The sequence below is a fragment of the Arvicola amphibius genome, chromosome 9, assembly GCF_903992535.2.
Source record: "Arvicola amphibius chromosome 9, mArvAmp1.2, whole genome shotgun sequence".
NCBI lineage: Eukaryota > Metazoa > Chordata > Mammalia > Rodentia > Cricetidae > Arvicola > Arvicola amphibius.
In genome coordinates, this window is record NC_052055.2 from 116719717 (window position 1) to 116738781 (window position 19065).

The window sequence follows — 19065 nt, forward strand, 5'->3', positions numbered from 1 at the left end:
AAGAGGCCCAGTGGAGTCTTTGCTTCCCTCTTTGCTTCCCAAGCCAGGCCTCCATCATTGCCACTGCTCTCAACATTCTTATCTTCCAAGTTCCTGCACAGCAGCCACCGAGCTCTCGACGTCCAATGACCTTCCTTCCTCCCTTCCTCCCTTCCTTCCTTCCTCCCTCCTTTCCTCCCTCCCTTTCTTTCTTCCTCCCTTTCTTTCTTTCTTTCTCTCTCTCTCTCTCTCTCTCTCTCTCTCTCTCTCTCTCTCTCTCTTCCTTCCTTCCTTTCTTTCCTTCTTCCTTTCTTTCCTTCTTTCTTTATTTCTTCCTTCCTTTCTTTTTGGATTTTTGAGACAGGGTTTCTCTGTAGTTTTTGGTACCTGTTCTGGAACTAGCTCTCCTAGACCAGGCTGGCCTCGAACTCACAGAGATCCGCCTGCCTCTGCCTCCCGAGTGCTGGGATTAAAGGCGTGTGCCACCACTGCCCGGCTCAATGGCTTTTCTATAGCCCAGTTCTAAAGTTCTTCTACAGTCCTCCCCAGAACAGCATGGTCAGGCCTGTCACAGCAACACCCCACTATCCTGGCCCCAATCTGTGCTGGTTGGACTTACTATTGCTGTGAGGAGCCCATGAAAGGGCTCATTTGGCTTCCGTGTCCCCATCGCTGTTCCTCACTGGAGGAAGCCAGGACAGGAACTCAAACAGAATAGGACCTGGAGGCAGGAGCTGAAGCAGAGGCCATGGAGCGGCCTGCTTACCAGCTTGCTCCTCATGACTTACTCAGCCTGCTTTCTTATAGAACCCAGGACCATCTGCCCAGGGATGACACCACCCACAATGGGCTGCCCCTCCCCATTGATCACTAATTAAGAAAAGCCCCTCCAGCTGGATCTTATGGAGTCATTTTCTCAATTGACGCTCCCTCCTCCCTGATGATGCTAACTTGTGTCAAGCTGCCATAAAGGCACGGTTCAAACTGGAGGGATAGCCTCTCCCACCAGTATACACTGAGATTTCCACTGTGTCTTGGGCTATGTTTTTGCTGCTTACTGGTCTAGGAAGATGGGTTCCTGGAGAGCAGTCATCGCAGTAGAGCTTGGTTTGGCCCTGGTGCTTTGCTGGAGCTGGGCAAAGGCTAGGCCGGCCCCAGGGGCCAGGTCCTTGACCTGGAACATTATGGACTTTGGGACCATTAACAGTGAGCGTGGTTGCTGGGTGCCCTGGCTGGAGTGGGCCTGGCAGGGGAGCCCCATTCTGTTCTTACTCTTCCTGGATCTGTCCAAGGTGAACCCGGATGCTCTCAAGTAAGCCTGGACCGTGGGAAGTGACAGTTGGGGTTCTTTCCTTCATGAGCCCTGCCAGCCAGGGGCTAGGATAGTGCCAAGTGCCCATCTCATTCTTCAAACTCCCCTGCACAGCGGAACATAGCAGAAGTGCTACTCTGTCTCACTGATAGTAGGTTTGGAGCTAAAGGGCTCCCCAGAGGCACCCCCGAGTTGAGGTGGACTGCTTGCTCCTAACTGCAGAGCCCAGACCCCACAAGACAGCCTTGCCTCTCACACATCTACTGGGAAATAGACGGGAGAGGTAGGGTGCTGGTGGACTGACTTTGGATGATGCTGGGTGGGCAAGGACACTTGTTCTCTGGGGACAATAATGCTGATATTAGGGGACAAGTCGGGACCCTCTACATGGGTTTGATATCATATGGGATTGAGCTGCAGAGCCCACCTATGCTCCTCCAGATGTCTGTGGATCTGCAAACTTGCAGTGACAACTGTGGCTGGAAGCTAGAAGCTACTGAGGTTGGGGCTTGGCTCCTGGCTCTTCCTGACCCCTCCAGCACATGGCACCATCCTGGGTCCCAGCCTTTACCCCCAAAGCCCAGACTGAAGGCAACTGCTGTGCTTACACCAGCGCTTAAACAAATGATAGGTTATCGTATATCCAAGAAGCCATTCCTCAAAATACTTGATCCATTCCCCAAGAGGACTGTGCTATCTCTCAGAGCCAGCATCTGGTGTCTTAGGAGGCATTCTAGAAGCCTCCTTGTTCTTCCCTAAGGGGTTGTCTCCAAATGATACAGAGGCCATTCTACCCCTAGTCCACCCCCACGGAACAGCTCCTTCAGGAATCCTAACACAGTGAAGAGACAGGGCTGAAGGGAGCCCAGTACCCTGGAGTCCATGCTGAGCTTGTCAGGGTGCTCACCCCTCCATGACATACGGGTCATGTGGACTGGGTACCACTACCTGATTCTGTGCTTCTCACGGAGTCCCACGAGGTCACAGACCTGTCTGGCACATAGAAAGTCACACTCCCCATCCTCCATCCTGTTCATGGGGCAAGGTTCTTACAGGCTCCTCTTCGCCACTTACTCAGGACCCGGTGCCCTGAGGCCTTGCCCTTCAGGCTGTAAGTAATGTCCTGATGGTACAGAAAACTGGCACGGCCAGATATGGGAGTCCTCCAGCTCTCCCTAAAATTCTTCCTGCTACCTGACTTACAAATAATTTGAGAGCGGTTCCTGTCCTTTCTACTCACAAGGACTCTGGCATGGTAATGGCAAGGGGCCCTGCAGGTTTCTCAGGCAGGCTTGAGACTGTTTTCACTCTGCACACCAGGAGGTGGGGCAGCAGGCAGCCCCCAGGGCACATGCATCGATGCTGCCAACATGCAGAGAGGATGCCTCACGAGTGATACCCCCACTGCTTTCCACAGCTCTAACCTGAGAAACATTCCAGCTTCCTAGGCAATGCCTTGGGCTCAAGGGTTGAGTTTCCCTATCCAGGAACTGGAACTAGGTGGCCAGTACGTTTGCAAGTACCGCTGAGGACCCAAGTCCAGAGGGGCGTGGCCGCCATTGGCTGGGGGAGGAGCAGTGCTGGTGTGGAGAGAAGCCATCCATACCTGGGACCCCCATACCCACAGGTGACCCGTGCATCGAACCACCCTGGGATCTGTTAAGCCAGAGTCGCTGATAGTCTTTTCCCTTTGGACCCATGCCCCTCCCCGTTTGCTCCTAATGGGCATGGTTTTGTGATCCCTGCCCTGCGCAAGTACTCCACCAAAGCCCATCAAGAGAGAGGCTGGCTTGGGGAGCCCCGCCCACTCCTACCTCATCCTGCCAGCGGCTTTCCATCTGCTGAGAATTAGCTTAGTATCCTTGCTAGAAGGGGGTTGGGAGGGGCGGGGATGTCAGAGGATGGAGGCAGGGTGAGGTCGGTGGCCTAAAACACTTAGGCCTCTTCTGTCCCTGTTAACAAAGTCTGGTTGATAGAAGGTGGGGTGGTGGTGTTTTCAGGACCCCAAACGAGGGGCGTGCACTGGTGGTGCAGGCAGTGCAACTCTAGCCCACAGTCCATGGCTGGCCAGTGCCCAGGTCCCTGGACTACTTCAGCAGGTGGACCCCGGGCACGTGTTTTTTCAGACGAGCCTGAAAGAGCCGGAGCAGACTTCTGCAGCTAGCAAGGACAGGGGCGGATCCGGGGAGGGGCCTCGGGCCTAAGCCCGGCAGTCACCTCTGGGCTCAGCGCTCGATCAGACCCGGCAGTCTGCTGTGAGCCACGACCCAGTCCAGCCGGGTAAGGGGCTCGTTATGGGGCTCAGGCCGGCCAGGCGCGCTGGAGCCGAGGTGTCGGGTGAAGAGCAGCCGGGGTGGGGGGAGGGGAGGAGAAGTAGCAGCGGCGTGGGGAAGGAGCACGGGAGAGGGTACGTAGGGAGAGCGTCCTGAAGGGGCAAGGAGTCTAGAAGTGTAGAGTGTGGAATCTGAGCGTACAAGCTGGCAGACGCGCCGTGAGTCGTTCAAGCCACCGAGAAGCACAAAATCTAGATGGTGACTAACCGCGCCGCGTGGAGAGCGCATGCACGACTCTTTTGTGGGAGTCGCTGCGGGTGTGGCCAGGTGTTTGCTCCGCCCCCTAGTAGTTCCGCGGCTGCGGGCCCCCGTCCCGCCACGGTGGCCACGCTTTGGGGCGTGGTCAGTCTAGGTAGTCCCGCCCCTCCATGCTACCCTCGGGCCCGCGCGGGTTTGTGGGTATTGTAGTGCGCGTGTGCGTGATCCAGACTGCCACTGCTGGCTGAATCAGGCACGGGCCTGTGAGGTGCAGAGGTGGGGAAACAGATCCAAACTGTGAGTGCCTGGGGAACAACGGGATAGCACAAGGCGCGGTTCTGGTCCTTCAGGCTTCCTGACGGTGAAAGCGGAGCTCTGGCTGAGTTCTACACTACAGGGTACTAGGGAGTCGCTTGAGGGACTGAGAAGCTCCGGGTAAGGTTTGCGGCGTACCTACAGCCCGTGGAGTGAATGAAAAGCGCATGCGGGGTCTGCTGGGTGGAAGACCGGCAGAGATCTTTAGGATGCATAGGGGCAGTTGGGTGCGGGCCTCGGGCCGGTGTCTGGGGGGTGTCAGAGTCCTTGTGTGGATGCCGATCAGCATTGGAAGCCTAGCTTCCAGCGCTATAGTCAGTGCTGGTGGGACCTCTGAGCGCCATTTCTCTTGTCATCCCTCTGGAACCGAGTTTCTTTTGCCTTTAAAGTACCTTCCTGAGGTCAGGAATCGCCTGCCCCAGCCGCCTTAGAGCACGTGTTGTCCGCGAGGAAACCCCGCTGCTCACGCCTGGTACGTGGCACATCTCCAAGCCCCATTGTTTAGCTTAGAGGTTTTAGGCACCAGACAGCTCTAACAACTTCCCCTTGGAACAAGAGATTCCCGCAGCCTGCACAGCCGCCTGCAGCCAGTGCTTGGTGTGCTTCCAGCATCTCTGTGACAGGAATCATTCCCAGGACTCCGTCCACATTCCCGTTGAAAACTCTTGAGGAGTCTGGCTAATAGCCTGGGCATAAACCATATTCATGAAAACTCCTCACCCTTGTGAAGGTGCCCAGGCCCGACCTGCCTGTCTTCAGTATGCAGGTCAGAACCTAAGCAGGCCATTAAGGAAGTTGTTTTGTGGCTTCCCTCAGTGAAGATAGACTAAATCTTCACAGTTGCTTGCCTGACTTTAAAGAAGTAGCCTCCTCCCAGGGAGACTTGAAGACATGAACCCCAGCAGCCCAGATGGACTAAGCAGAACACAGACAGACACTGACTTAGGAGAGCCACATGTGCCCCACAGCAAGGGACTGCTTTGCACCTGCCGACTTCTTTCAGAGAGACCTGTGTTCTGAATGGACCGATGCAAGGGGCATCAGAGCCTGTGGCAAAGATACATTCAGCACTCAGCTTTCACAGTGGGAGGCAACAGGGCTCCCCCACCCCCCTAACACGAGCCTTCCAAGATTAAAATAAACCTTCCTGTTTTAAGACAAAATGAAGGTGCTGTTTGCTTTCGTTTTGATTTTGGGGTGCCGTGGAAAGAATTTTGTGAATGAATGTGTTTCACACTCCCTAACCGGTCTTCTCTCATGCAGGTGCTAGGTTGCTCAGAAAGGACTGTGTCAAGCCCCTCCCCTATACCACAGCCCTACAGGGCTGCCAAGGGTTTCTTTCAGTTGCCTGGAAGAGGTTGCAGGTTATGAAGCAACACTGCATTCGTGTGGCATATGGAGTCCAGGTTCAGCTGTCATGCCTGCGTGGCATGAGCCCCTTCTGCATTCAGTTTCTTCAGCTAAGCCGATGACGGGATCTCCCATCTTGCCTCTCGGGATGGGTTTTGTCAGAGCTGAGCCTAGCTCTGCTAGGAAGAGCAACCTGGGCGCTGCTGTAGAGAGGGGAGGCATTGCATCATAGCCCAACTGACTCTGTAGGAATGATGCTACCTAGGGTAGAGTGGAATAAACCGACTGGCAGTCTCTGCCTAGGTAATAGTGCGGGGCTTTAACAGTCCCTGGTTCCTAGTCACCAGGCAAGTAGGCATTTCTGTTGAATGGGTGTTTAAAGTGAAGGCATGGTCTGGGCACTGGACTGTAGACTTGGAGTTGGTTCCCCAGAAATAGGAGATGCCTGTGTGTCCCCTGTGAGCACGTCCTTGCCAGTCATGTGGTTTGAGAATAGAAGCCCAGAGGCATGGGTTAGTCCCTGAGATCTCAGAGGATCTTGCTGTGATGGAGTCATGTCCCCTTGAACAGATCCGAGTGTGGGCTTGGTGGGTAGGTGGGGTTTTCAGGACCTCAGAGGACAGACAGGAGTCCATTTCTTGGGCCTTGAGCACGAGAGCCACTTGCCCATCTGAGCAGCAGTCAGGGTAGGGCAGCTCTGCCAGTCTGGTAATCTGGGTTCCAGGAGTTCTTGGAGTGACCCTCTTCCAGCTGTGGCTGGGCACCAGATCTTCAGATGGACCCCTGGGCAAGGCCGTGATAAACTCACTATGTCCAGCTCCGACCCCCATCCACCTGGGTGTAGAAACCTCCGGAGTCTATGAAGCTATATGTATGAAATAATATGGAATTTGCTCTTTACTGGTGTCTGATAACTTCTGCTGTCTCTGGATACCAAAGGACACCAAGTAAATGTGTTCCTTTCACCTCTGGGGATGGCACCTTTCCAATGAGGGCCAATTCCTGGGTCTTCCTAAGCTCATACTGGGCACAGAGTCCTAGACTTAGCTACATTCCTGGCCACCACTTAGCCTGGGGACTACTTTGGTTGAGCAAATGCAGTTGCCATGGACAGTTGTTTAATCTGGCCAGCCCCAGCAATATGTATTGGGGAACGGCTGAGCTCTGTTTGCATCTGCCTTGGCCTCTCTGGAGGGGTCAATGCCAAGGGCTGAACCTCCTGGGTACCATGTCCTCCTCGGCTGTTTGTGTAGCTCTGGGGAAGTTTTTGAAAAGCAAGGCCAAGCAGGACAGAGGTCAGTCTGTCCAGCTGAGGTGCCGGACTCTGTGTTTGTGTCTTCTCCAGCCAGGCCCCCTGCCTGGCTGCTTGTTTCCATTTGGGCCCTGTCCCAGGCCCTGTAGCTTCCGGGGCCACATTCCTGCCTTCTGGACCTCTGGAATTCTGCACCCTGGCTCGCCCTTCCTTGCAGTTCCCAACAAGCAAACCCACAAACCCCTGCTTCTTTAGGGGCCCAGGTGTTAGCCAGCTTCTGCCTTATCACAGAAACAGGATTTACCTGGGCAGTCCTTACAGCTGCATGGTATAACTCTGAAGTCCCAGCGGGACAGCACGCACTGAGGACCCACAGGTCCCTTTTCTTTCTTGAGCCTCTGTGTTTTGTGGGAACTCAAGAGGACATCCTAGGTCTTAGTGTAGGGTCTGAACCCCCAAAGTTGTTACATCAAGAGAGTCTTCATTTGTCCTCTGCTCAGGGGTTGGAGAGGGTTCTACCCTAGTCCGGATCTGCAGATACTTCCTGGAGCAGACTGCAGTGAGGAACCTGTTGTAGAGGAGCAGGCCTTCAGTATAGTTCCTCCCCCCCCCCCCCCGCCCTCGTGCCACACACTGCCAACCTGTCTTAGCTCTCCAGGTCCTATATACGATACTACCCTCTACTCCAGGAGCAGGATAATTTATGTAGCTTTATGATAACTCCCTTTTGACTTACACCAGTGCCCTGTACAGAAAGCCTGAAGCACATGAACCTATGGCATAGATAAGGCTGTACAAATGAGCCAGGATAACTTGGGGTCCTGAGGAGGGGATGCTGCCGCTGCCTTTCCATTAGGAGATTGGCAGTGACCACCCGTACCAGAGCAGCCTGTGTCCAGGACAGAATCAGGGAGAGAAAAACACACTGTACAGGCTAGTCCTTATGCACCACAAATACTTGAGAGTGCTTTGGGCCTGTATGGCGTGAGGTCAGAGGGTCAGCAACTAGACAGGCCACTGGTGGCTGGACTCCACCTGCCTTTGGGAGGAAGCCTGCAGTCATCTGAACGTCAGCTCCACCCCCACCTCAGGCTCGGTCCGTATCACTCTCAAAGTACTACAGAGAACTATGGAGTCCTTCAGGTCAGCTCCTACTCTGTCCCATAATCCTTCCCAGAGCTTGCTTTGCCTTGCCCATGGTGGCTGTAAGCTCCTGGTGAACTCCTGCCTCCCCCACTGCCCCTCCTTATGACAAGTGTTCTTTAGAACTGCATTCCCCTGCTGTGGGGAGAATGCATGTCAGATCTGTGTACTCGCAGCCACCCCCATTGACCTCCCTGTTGTGTCTTGGGGCACCCCTGGTGTCCTAGCCTAGCAGAGCCCCCTCCTCTTGTCCTCGCTATGCCCAGGATACAGCTAGAACAGTCACTATTGACACCAACTGACGCCCGCTGTTCCTAAGACCTGTAGGGCCACAGGCTACCAAGCCCCTGGAATGAGGCTGAGGTGCTCCCAAACCGGGATTTTAAATGTTATTCATTTACTTAATAAAGTAAGATAATCAGTTTACGTGACCTTGATTAATCGTTAAATAGGACTATGTGAGGCTGAGGCTTGGCTTTGCTTGAAGACTCCTGGAGGCTGTGCTGGCCTGGTCTGAGGGATTAGGCTCCTAGTAGTTCTCAGGTTGGCAGAACCAGTTGACGATTTGGGTGTGGGGCCAGCAGCCACCCGAGCCTGACACTGGGTCTCAGCTGAGAGATTGGGGACTAGAGTGTCCCTGTGGGCTCCTTTGCTAACCCCAGACTCTTGGCTTTTCCTTCCAGGTGGAGTGCCATCTTTGGTCACCTGGTCTCATGAGGAACTGGGCAACATGGTGCCCACTGGCCAGGCGGCAGAAAAACAGGCATGCGAGGATCCCAGGCAGGACCGTGAACTCAAATCCTGGCGATGCCTCGTATTCTGTCTCTGCTTCTTTGGCTTCATGGCGCAGCTGCGGCCTGGGGAGAGCTTCATCACGCCCTACCTCCTACAACGTAACTTCACAATCATGCAGGCATGTTGTCATTGGAGGGTAGGGGAGTAGCAGTGTGGGCTGGGAGTTCTTTCCTGGTTTGATATATATTTGCAGCTAAGGCTGCGGGAGACTACAGGGGCCGGAGAGACTGAGTTGGTCCACCCTAACCCCTCTCCTGCTCTGGTGAGGTACTTGGCTTTGATTTGTTAACCCAGCCAGAGCTGGGCTCCAAGAGAGGATACCTGTGCCTGCTTTGGGGATGAGGAAGAATGCAAATGAAGGAGTGCTGACCTTTACTGCCTGGGTGGCTCATCTGCCATCCTGATGAGAGAGCCCATGTCGAGCCACGCCCCACCTTGCTTGGCACCTGCCTCCGGCAGGGCAGGGACTTAACTGTTTATGTAAAGAGATTATTGAAGGCATTTTCTTTTTACTCAGCCACGGGAACAGAGGGTCCTATTGAAACTCTGCTAATGAGCTTAAATCCAAGCAGACCTGAAAGCCGTTTATTTTTGAACTTGTGCTTCATGCATGCCGTCTTTTGATAGGGCTAGGTGAAGAAGGGTGAGGAGAAGTCTCTGAGGTCTGGCTCCCTAGCTGCCTGAGGTAGCCTGCAGCTGGCCTGGGGGTGTCAGCAATCCATCTCAGCTTGAGACCTCCCCTACATACTGACCCAGGTTCTGTTTTGAGTCCTTGTTGCTAGTGGTTGGGCTGAGTTAGCCTTAGCGTGGGAGTCATTGGGCTCCCCTATGTGCCCATTAGCCAGGTCTAAAGTGAGGTCTAAGGGGGTCCCTGCTGAAACTCATCCTGGCCTAGGAGGAAGTGCCAAGCATGTCAGCCTCCCAGGGAGGGGTCAGGCAGACATCTGGGCCTCACTGAGATGGAGGCTCTCCCTGCCGAGCATCCAGGGGGCCTAAGGCACCTGGTTTGGTCTGCCCATGCTACTACTGGGCCCTGGCACCTCCCCAGGCAGCAATGTGGAGTCTGAAACAATGCTTTCTGACCTCCGCCCTGCAGCAGGTAGCTCCCCCATCTTGAGCCACAGCAGGAGCCAGGTGAGGGTGACACCCAGAAATTAGCCTCAGTGAAGGCTGTAAAGGTTGGATTTGCAGGCAGCATGCCCACTTCTGCCTTATGGGGTGGGGTAGAGGGATGGCCTTACCTCCTCCGGCCTTACCTTCCTCCCCTGTGTCCTGCCTAGCTGTCTGCTGTGCTCCCCCACCCCCGCCCAACCCTGTTACTATTCTCTTGCTCTTCCTTTTCTTCCTGTAAAGAACTGAAGAAATGTATACTGGGGTCTCCTGGCCATTGTACTATTTTCTACTTAGGTTTAAGAAGAGTGCCAGTCAGAAAGACTGCAATGAATGGTGGTTTCTCCCAGTTTGCTAGTTTTCTGTGGGTTGGGCCTGGGGTCTGCAGTTTCTTAGGCTGGAAGACTGTCTTGGTTCCTAGACTCCCTTGGATCCTGAAGAGCCAGGGTGTGGCCGTGGAAGGTACATTTGTCGTCATTAGGGAGACAGGGGCAAGATAGAATTTGCTTGCTAACTCTACTGGACTCAGCGGAGCAGCCAGTGTCGCTAATAACCAGTACTTGCCTACCCGCAGGTGACCAATGAGATCATTCCGGTGTTACCCTACTCTCACATGACCGTGCTGGTGCCAATCTTCCTGCTCACAGACTACCTGCGATACAAGCCCATCCTGGTCCTGCAATGCCTTAGCTTTGTGTGTGTCTGGCTGCTGCTGCTGCTGGGCAACTCCGTGCTCCACATGCAGCTCATGGAAGTCTTCTACAGCATCACCATGGCCGCACGCATCGCCTATTCCTCCTACATCTTCTCCCTGGTGCAGCCCTCCCGCTACCAGCGCATGGCCAGCTACTCGAGGACAGCCGTGTTGCTGGGAGTCTTCACCAGCTCTGTGTTGGGCCAGGTGCTGTTGTCCCTGGGATACCAGTCCCTCAACTACATCTCCCTGGGCTTTATCATCTTCAGCCTGGGCCTCTCCCTCTTCCTAAAGCGACCTAAGCACAGCCTCTTTTTCAACCGCAGTGCACTGGTGCGAGGAGCCTCGCCCTGTGAGCTGGACCAGATGCACCCGGGCCCTGAGCGACCAGAGCCCGGGAAACTGGAGCGCGTGCTGGGCATGTGCAAAGACTCCTTCCTGGTGTGCATGCTCCGTGAGCTGGTGGAAAATGCACGGCAGCCCCAGCTGCGCCTCTGGTGCCTCTGGTGGGTCTTCAACTCTGCTGGCTACTACTTGATTTCCTACTACACGCATGTCCTGTGGAGAGAAGCTGACCAAAAGCTCAACTACAATGGCGCCGTAGACGCTGCCTCCACGCTGCTGAGTATGCGCTGGAGGCCCCTTGCCCTTCCCAGCTGGGCTGTAGTCCAGCCCTATCACTTGCCCTGGGCTAGACCACCAACATAGGCTATCCTGTGCTTTGCCCTACCCTGCCCTTGTTCCAGAGCCACCCTAACTAAGCCTGAATCCCTACCCATCTCTCCCATGGTTCTACTTGCCCGAGCTCAGCCATGGCTGATGCTTCCTACCTCCAGGCGCTATCATGTCCTTCTCCGCGGGCTTCGTGAAGATCCGTTGGTCTCTGTGGTCAAAGCTGGTCATCGCAAGTGTTATAGCCATCCAGGCTGGGCTGGTTTTCTGTATGGTTATCATGGCCACCAACATCTGGATACTCTACGTGGCCTATGTGCTTTTCCGTGGGGCCTACCAGTTCCTTGTGCCCATTGCCACGTGAGTAGGATGGTGTAGGGAGAGGCTTCTGGAAGGTTCTGTTGGGGAGCACAAGGCAATGCGGACAGTTGTGTGGGAGGTCTAACCCGTCTAGACACTCAGCTGTGTCTACTGCACTGGCTTTCCTGGGCCCCACAACCCCCGTAAGGACAGTGGATCCACTACCTCCCCCAGTTCCCTCCCATCTCCGCCAGTCCTTCCTGAACCTCTCTATAGTGTTGCTGACCCATGGACCACCTAAAGTTGACTAGCATCCCACCTCCCTCTCCTGTTGTCCCTTATCCTCACCTTGGAGACCCTGTTACACTTTTTTACCGGCATCTGTCCTGCTGCTTTTGGCCTGCCCCTTTCCTGGGCTTGCCCCACGTGCTCTCTCCCAGTTCCTCTGAAACTCTGTTGCAGAGTTTGCTGGTACTGACTGCAGGTGATCTCTCTGGATGGCACTAGCATGCTTTTCCTGAGACCCTGTCCAGACTGGAACTGAGAGAGCACACACTGCTGAGTGTTGAGGACACACTCAGCTCATGCTACATAGGCATCAAACATAGGCTTACAGAGCTGGGTGTGGCGGTGCACGCCTTTAATCTTGGAACTCAGGAAGCAGAGGCAGACAGATCTCTGAGTTCCAGACCAGCCAGATATATGGTGAGACCTTGTCTAAAAGAAACCCAAAATAGACTCTCAGACATGTACTCATATCACCAAACAGACAACACACACACACCATCCACTCCATGTGCACTGACACCATACAGTTGTGTACAGTGTCCATGTATGTGGATTAGCATACCACATGCTACATAGATGGATGGATAGATAGTCATAGATATACACAGATTTCATACACCATATGTACTTAGCACTGCACTGTGCGTAGCATATGTACATGTGCTCACACCACACACAGGCACTTGCCTTCTTTTGCCTCCCTGTCCTCTACCCCTTCTGGAAAGACTTTGGCTCTTACCTCCCAGGGAAGCATAATTCTAACACTTTCCCTCCTTGGACAGCCTGCTCACATTTTCTGGCCACAGCCACTGGCATACTTCTCTGGCCACAGCCACTGGCATACTTCTCTGGCCACAGCCACTGGCATACTTCTCTGGCCACAGCCACTGGCATACTTCTCTGGCCACGCAGCCACTGGCATACTTCTCTGGCCACGTACTCCCACCTCCTGAATTGAGAGCACCTTCCGGTTCCCAGTCTCCTGGAGCCAGTCTCTCTAAACACATCCTGAGCCCCACTCCTACCCTGAGTCAGCTACCGTTCATTGGTGGGTAGGTGTAGGGAGAGGCTGGGACCTGGAGCAGTGCTGTGCATGGGTGTGCTGGATTTGGGCTGGGGTAGGGGACTTGGTGGTTGTGGATGGGGATTTTAGAGTTGTGTATCCAGGAACTTAACCATGAGTCTGGTGGTGGGTGGGGTTGTGTGACTTGGTAGGTTGGTGTATCCCTGAGTAGATGAGGAGTCTCCCCGGCTCTGTGTTCTTCCTTTGTTTGTTTAATTAGATAGGGTCTCACTATGTAGACCAGACTGGCCTGGAATGACAGAATTCACCTGCTTCTGCCTCCTGTGCTGGGTGAATGACAATGAATGACATTTGTCACCGTGCCCAGTCTGACTTTGTTCTTGCCCCTGTCCTTCTAAGTGAGTTTGAGTAGCTTGAGTATGTTTTGGGTTTTTTGTTTGTTTTGTTGGTTGGTTTTTGGTTTTTCGAGACAGGGTTTCTCTGTGTGGCTCTGGCTGTCCTGGAACTCACTCGGTAGACCAGGCTGGCCTCAAGCTCCGAGATCCGCCTGCCTCTGCCTTTGCCTCCCGAGTATTGGGATTGAAGGTGCGCGCCAGCCATCACCTGGCCACAGTGTGTTTCTCACCTCTCAGTTTCCAGATCGCGTCTTCCCTGTCTAAGGAGCTCTGTGCCTTGGTCTTTGGGATCAACACATTCCTTGCCACTGTGCTCAAGACTGTCATCACCCTTGTGGTCTCCGACAGACGGGGTCTGGGCCTCAGAGTTCGGGAACAGGTAAGCCCCATCTTCAGTCTCACCTTTGGGGGAGGGAATCCATTATGTGGCCACAGCAAGGCCTCCTGGCATCCACATTCTGTGATCCCTTCTCAGGGAGCACAGATCCATCGTCACGGGAGTATACAGAACGTGGCCCACATTGGAGCAGGGAGCGAGACTGTTGGGATAGGCTCACATTTCCAGGGGCACTTGAAGTGGCAAGGTTAGCCACTTTTATCTATCCATGAGCCTCTGTCCAGGTTGGACCTCTGGGACTTAGCCCCCAAGTGGCTGGGCCTCCAAGGTTGACTGAATTGTCAACCATTTCTGAGGAGGCTATCAGACCTTGAGTGTCCTTCCCTGGGCCTGTGTCACTGAAAGTATACCGTCACGGTTCCTTGCCTTTTATCTCACACGTCAAGACCCGATAGCCTTAAGCCCAGGTTGGATGATATCTGAAGTGTTCATATTTAGGAGGGAGCTAAGGCAGAGCCACTTGGTTGGAGTTGGCATCAGGTGGCATTGACCTACTGACTTCTCTTGGGATACTTTCAGTTTTCCCACCACAGCCAGCATTTTCCTTGTATCTGAGAAAACTTGACTCTTCTGTGAGGGGGGCGTTGTGATGGAGCAACTGGGCATCTGCCAAGCCAAATGGGCTTGGTAACATGAGAAGGAGTGGTAACCGAGCTCCTTAGTGACTGCCCCGCTGTGGCTGGGCAGTGTCTTAGCAACCTGGGAAAACTGTTGGTCTTCCCGGAGCCCAGGTTCCCCTTGGCTGGAGGCCTGCCAAGGTTGGTTGGTGTATGTCATGAAGAAGTCCTAACCCGCTGAGGATCCTTAGCTGGTACAGCCTTGCCACTGAGTCTGGCTGGCCAGTGAGGAGGCACAAACGGAGCAGGTGTTTGCACATGCAGGAACAGACCATCCCACTGGGAAGATTTGAATAGACCTTTGAAGTGGGGGTGCCAGAGTCTTGCCATGTAAAGCTTGGATCTGCTCCAGCCTGGCTAAATCCCTCAGTGCACACCCCCTCAGGCTGACCCCAGAACAGGCAAGTCTTTCTTGACCCACAGGGTGGTAGATCCAGACTGAGAAGTGGACATAATTCCCTGTTATCACCCAGCTGCTCTGTGTACACAGGAGCCTTGGGTTGGCTTGCGGTATTGGGGGATGTCCTGGGTGGGTTGGGCTAAGAAGCAGCTCACTGGCTTGCAAGGGCGTCAGTTCCTCCTGGGGGAGACTGTCTCTGTCCTTAGATGAGTAGTGGCTCCTCAAGTGGGGGGAACCTAGTGTTCCATGTGACTTGTCTTTCAGTCACTACCCTCTAAGGCCGGTGCGCTCCTTCCGTCTCCCGTCTCCCGTCTCCCTCCGTAGCCTGCCTCTCATTCAGACTGTGGGAGTCAAATGGGTAGAACCTTAGAGACTCGTGCTGCCTTGTGTCCCCCTCTTGCATATGCCCTCCACCCATTCCAGCTACCCTACAAGAGGCCCCCTTGCTAATGAGCCTCAGAAGAATGGGGTACGGGGCTCAGTAGGAAGGGGACTGGATCAGCTCTTTCCCAAAGGCCACAAGAGAATTCCTTCCCTTCTTGGGGGCCCTTGGGCAGTCATACTCATTAGCACAAACTGTATCACGGGACCCCATGAGGGACGAGGGGCATTCTGGCTTTAGTCCCTGCTTCCTCTAGTCAGAGTGTGAGACGGGTACTGGCTTTTCCCTGGCTAGTTTCCTTCCGAGCATTGGGTTTTGTTCATAGTCAAGAGAGACACAGTCTCCTGCTCTGCCCTCTCCTGCCTCGCGCTCTGAGTTCAGACAAAGTCCAGGAGTGGGACCAGAGCCGGAGACCACTGGGAACCAGGGTGGAACTTGGGACTGTGGCTGGGAGCCAGCCTCGATATTTGCTCTGTTTCTTAAGCTTGGCTTCATCCTACCCAGAAATCATGCAGCGATTCAGGTGCCTTGTGCTGTTCTCCTGCATTAGAGTCAGGATGTGATGTTCAGCCAGAATCCAGAAGATGTCACACACACACACACACACACACACACACACACACACACACACACACGAGGACCCTTAGGGTTGTTACATAGCTATAGCTACTCCCTTACCAACCCTGGAGATAGGTGTTCTCCTGGGCAGGCAACGGCTCTATTCTCCCGTGTGTGTGAGCTTCTCTGAGACAAGGGCAGATGGCTCCTGTAATTCCTGCAGGCTGTCAGTATGCCTGGGATAGCCGCTGACCTAGGAAGCACTATGGGCTGTGTTCAGTCCTTGGATATTACAAGTTCTTTGCTAGGTTTGGTGTGAATGTAGGGTTTATTTCTCTGGAAGGAGAGCCCGGAAGTGGAACTGAGGGTTCCCAGTGGATGATTTCCATCCCACCAGCAGAGTATGAGAACCATTTCCCCAGACCGTCATCAGCACGCGATGCTACCTTTCCCTATTAGCCATTCTCATGGGTTGTTTTTAATTTGTGGTTTTTTTTTCCCTTGAATTCACTTATGAAACCAGAAACCAAACTTGTGCTGTCTCTCTTTAGGAGTCAATAGTGGGCTGGTGTTTGGCGACTGCACGTGTATTACATTACCAGTTATGTGTCGTGTGGCGGCTACATCACCGCGCCCTCTATTGTTGACAGGATCTCATAAGACAGTGTTAATCAATTTAACTTTTCATCATCAAATTTAACGTAGGAAACACAAGCCAGGCGTTTGTGCAGTGGGAGCTAAAGCAGAAAGATCATGAGTTCAAGGCCACCTGAGCAAAAAGCAGAAGCAAGAACAAACAGAAATCAAGGATAGGATGGGCAGGGTTTTGTTTGCTGTGGGGTCTCCTGTGGGAGTCCTTCCTCCTGTTTCACGAGCCCATCTCTCATCAGTTCCTCTTGGTTCTGCTTCTTTGGCCTGAATGTTCGATTCCTCTTCCATCTCTCATCTCTCCTGATACAGTCTCCCTTTTTGTATTTCTGGGGCATTGTTGCTGCTTTGCTGACCCATTTCATGGTTGCTCTGGAAATCTTTCTCAGATGACTTCAGTCCCTGCCGACTGGCTTTCATATTTTCAGAGGCCTCGGCGTGAAGTCTGCAGCTCGGATGTGCTGAGCTGCAGCAGAGGTCAAAGGCCTCTTGGTGTTGTGTGTTGAAGCTAAGGGGTCTAACGCCTATCCTCACAGCCCTGGCAGTGCAGGTTGGTGCCCTTTGGGTAGAGTAGTAATTCTAACTCCCATCATGGACCCCTCACTCCCCAAGGGCAGGACATCTTAGTTCTTCTGTTCAATGGCATAAAGTCAATTCCATGCGGTCCCCTCTAGTGCAGAGGGCAGCGAATACCTCATAACTGCCAGGTGTGTGTGTGGGGGGGGGAAGTCCAGTCACTGACACTGAATGCTGACCTTATGAGGAACAAGGGTGAGAAGTGGGGTCATTACCACCCAGTGGGATGCAAGTTTCTTCCCGGGAGTCTTGTCCGGCCCCACCCCACAGGTCATTTTTCTGTGCCTGAGGTAGGGTCAGGTGCTTTCAGAAAAATGTCTGGAAATGTACCTTGTCCTGGTACCTGCCCTCTAGCTGGGCTTGATCTGTGCTGGTTCTGTGGGTAGAGAGAGCAGCTAGTCTGGACTTGTGACTGCTTCAGCTCCAAGATCCATGAAGCAAAAAGAAATAGCCAGCACTTGCCACTTGCTGGATCCTGAGGCCCAGCTGGCTGATGCTTTTCCCCACCCACCCCCAGTGAGTGTTGCCCACAATACCCAGGGGTTTGATTGATACGGGAAGAATGGGGAAAGGATGTTCATCCTGTCTTCTTGGGAACAAAAGTCTCTCATGAGTCATTTCTGGTTTACTCTAAATGCGATCTTTTATGAAAGGGTCCCAAGGGGTTTCAGGATACTCACCTGCCTCCAATTGGATCACTGCAAGTTCCAGGACCTTCATGGACATTTGGCAGTAGTTAGGTTCCTCCCTGGAGGAACTTATCTGGTCCTTCAGGAAGGGGCATGACCCGTGACTGCCTGGCTCTTCTTGGGCACTGGTGTGCCGAGCAAGTCAAGGTTGTACCCAGTTTCAATTAAGGCTAGGACCTAGAAGAAGCCCTGGATCATTGTCCTGGTGGCTAAGAAAGTCAGTCTCATGCATTAGAGCCTGGGGACCAGTCCCCGGGGACCACACAGATGTCAGACCTATGTCAGACAAAATCCCTGGGGAAGTGATAGGTACTCTTTGTAGTTGACCATGCTGTGGGAGATAGAGGGCAAGGGACCAAGCACCCTGGTATCTGCCCTTGGGCAAAGCCTATGACCCCTCTGGCCACCTGGTGGCTGAATGATGGAGAACCTTGCCCCATCTAGGCAGGCAGGGGTGGGGGTACAAAACCTGAGTTCACCCAAACTCTCTCTTTCAGTTCGTTATCTACTCTGTGTACTTCCTGGTGCTCTCCATCATCTGCTTTGTCGGGGCTGTGCTGGACGGCTTGAGGTACTGCCGGCAGCGTCGCCACCAGCCCCTGCCCCTGCCCCTGCCCCAGGAGCTGAGTCCCTTGGAGAATTCTGTGCAGGTCCTAAGCGTGCAGGATGGAAGCCTAAAGGGACCACAGCCCTCAGCACCACCGCTACTCCCAGAGGATGGCGTGGAGGACAGCGTGGCAGGCTTGAGACTCGAAGCCAAGGCCTGACCCATCTTGACCTTCCTGGCTTCATCCCAGTTCAGCGGGGTGAACTCCTGACTCAAGCAACCCCTCCCATGTACCTCCATCCTGAACCAGCCTGGGCCAGATGCTGTAGACAAGACTGTACTGTCTTGAGTCCCACTGCCCAAGACATGTGGGCGGTGTGTTGCCTTCAGGGACCCTCAGAATGTTCACAGGATTCACTTTAGGAGCCACCTGCTTTAACTAAGGGACAATAGTTTGTCCCTACTGATAGCCTCTGAGGACCCTAAACCCAGCCTACTTCCTGCTTTAGCAGTGGCCAAACAAAGCCTGCTGGGAACACTCAGAGTAGCTGCCTGGCTTTATGGGACTCACATGCCAGGCCACTGTGAACCTGAATTGCCTATTGCTTGCTAGGAAGAGCCTGTATTGGGGTCAACTGAGCCTACCAGGCCAGCTCGCCCTTAGCCCTTGGAAGCTCAGAACAAATTATCTCTGTCCCCAGGGCTAGTGAGGTAGCCAAGGCACGGTGGCCCTGCAGGGTGCTGGTCCTTCTATATCCTGGCTTCTGGCTATGCTGTCACACTTCCATCCTAGGAGGTGCTTGTTTGGATGACTGTTTTTTTTTTTTAAATAAAAATAAACTGACATTAAAATGGAGCGCTACTTTTGTTTTTTCTCTAGTGAAAAGCTGGAGTCAGGGGTTGATTAGCCTCAGCCAAAGCAAGGATACATTGCAGAGACTAGGCCCTCGGTGTCCTTGAGTTGACCTCCAGCTCCATTGCAAGATCTGACACCCCTAGGGCATGCACGTCATATCCATTCTGGCTGACTAACTCAGCAGAGAACAAAATTGCTGGTTATGGGAGCTGCTTGAGCCAATTGTGCCTCTAGG

General features: G+C 53.7%; 1 protein-coding gene across 4 annotated transcripts; it reads left to right on the top strand.

Annotated features, from left to right (window-relative positions):
- The first annotated feature begins 3213 nt into the window (after positions 1–3213).
- Positions 3214–18806, top strand: Slc19a1 (solute carrier family 19 member 1). Of its 4 annotated transcripts, XM_038341177.2 has the most exons (8): positions 3214–3571; positions 4173–4257; positions 4527–4609; positions 8566–8795; positions 10362–11106; positions 11318–11513; positions 13398–13539; positions 17925–18806. In XM_038341177.2, the coding sequence occupies exons 4-8, from the start codon at positions 8613–8615 to the stop codon at positions 18192–18194; spliced, it is 1536 nt and encodes a 511-aa protein (XP_038197105.1). In that variant the 5' UTR covers positions 3214–3571; positions 4173–4257; positions 4527–4609; positions 8566–8612; the 3' UTR covers positions 18195–18806. The 4 variants fall into 4 exon arrangements, with proteins under 4 accessions (XP_038197105.1, XP_038197104.1, XP_038197101.1 ...); XM_038341176.2 differs by lacking the exon at positions 4527–4609; XM_038341173.2 differs by lacking the exons at positions 4173–4257; positions 4527–4609 and having other exon boundaries at positions 3215–3571.
- The last annotated feature ends 259 nt before the right edge of the window (positions 18807–19065 follow it).

Bases quoted from the DNA above. Each gene is read 5' to 3' on its own strand.
- Slc19a1 (XM_038341177.2), top strand. From the start codon at position 8,613: ATGGTGCCCACTGGCCAGGCGGCAGAAAAACAGGCATGCGAGGATCCC. The intron at 11,514-13,397 runs GTGAGTAGGATG...CTCACCTCTCAG, and splicing joins TTCCTTGTGCCCATTGCCAC to TTTCCAGATCGCGTCTTCCC. The intron at 13,540-17,924 runs GTAAGCCCCATC...TCTCTCTTTCAG, and splicing joins GCCTCAGAGTTCGGGAACAG to TTCGTTATCTACTCTGTGTA.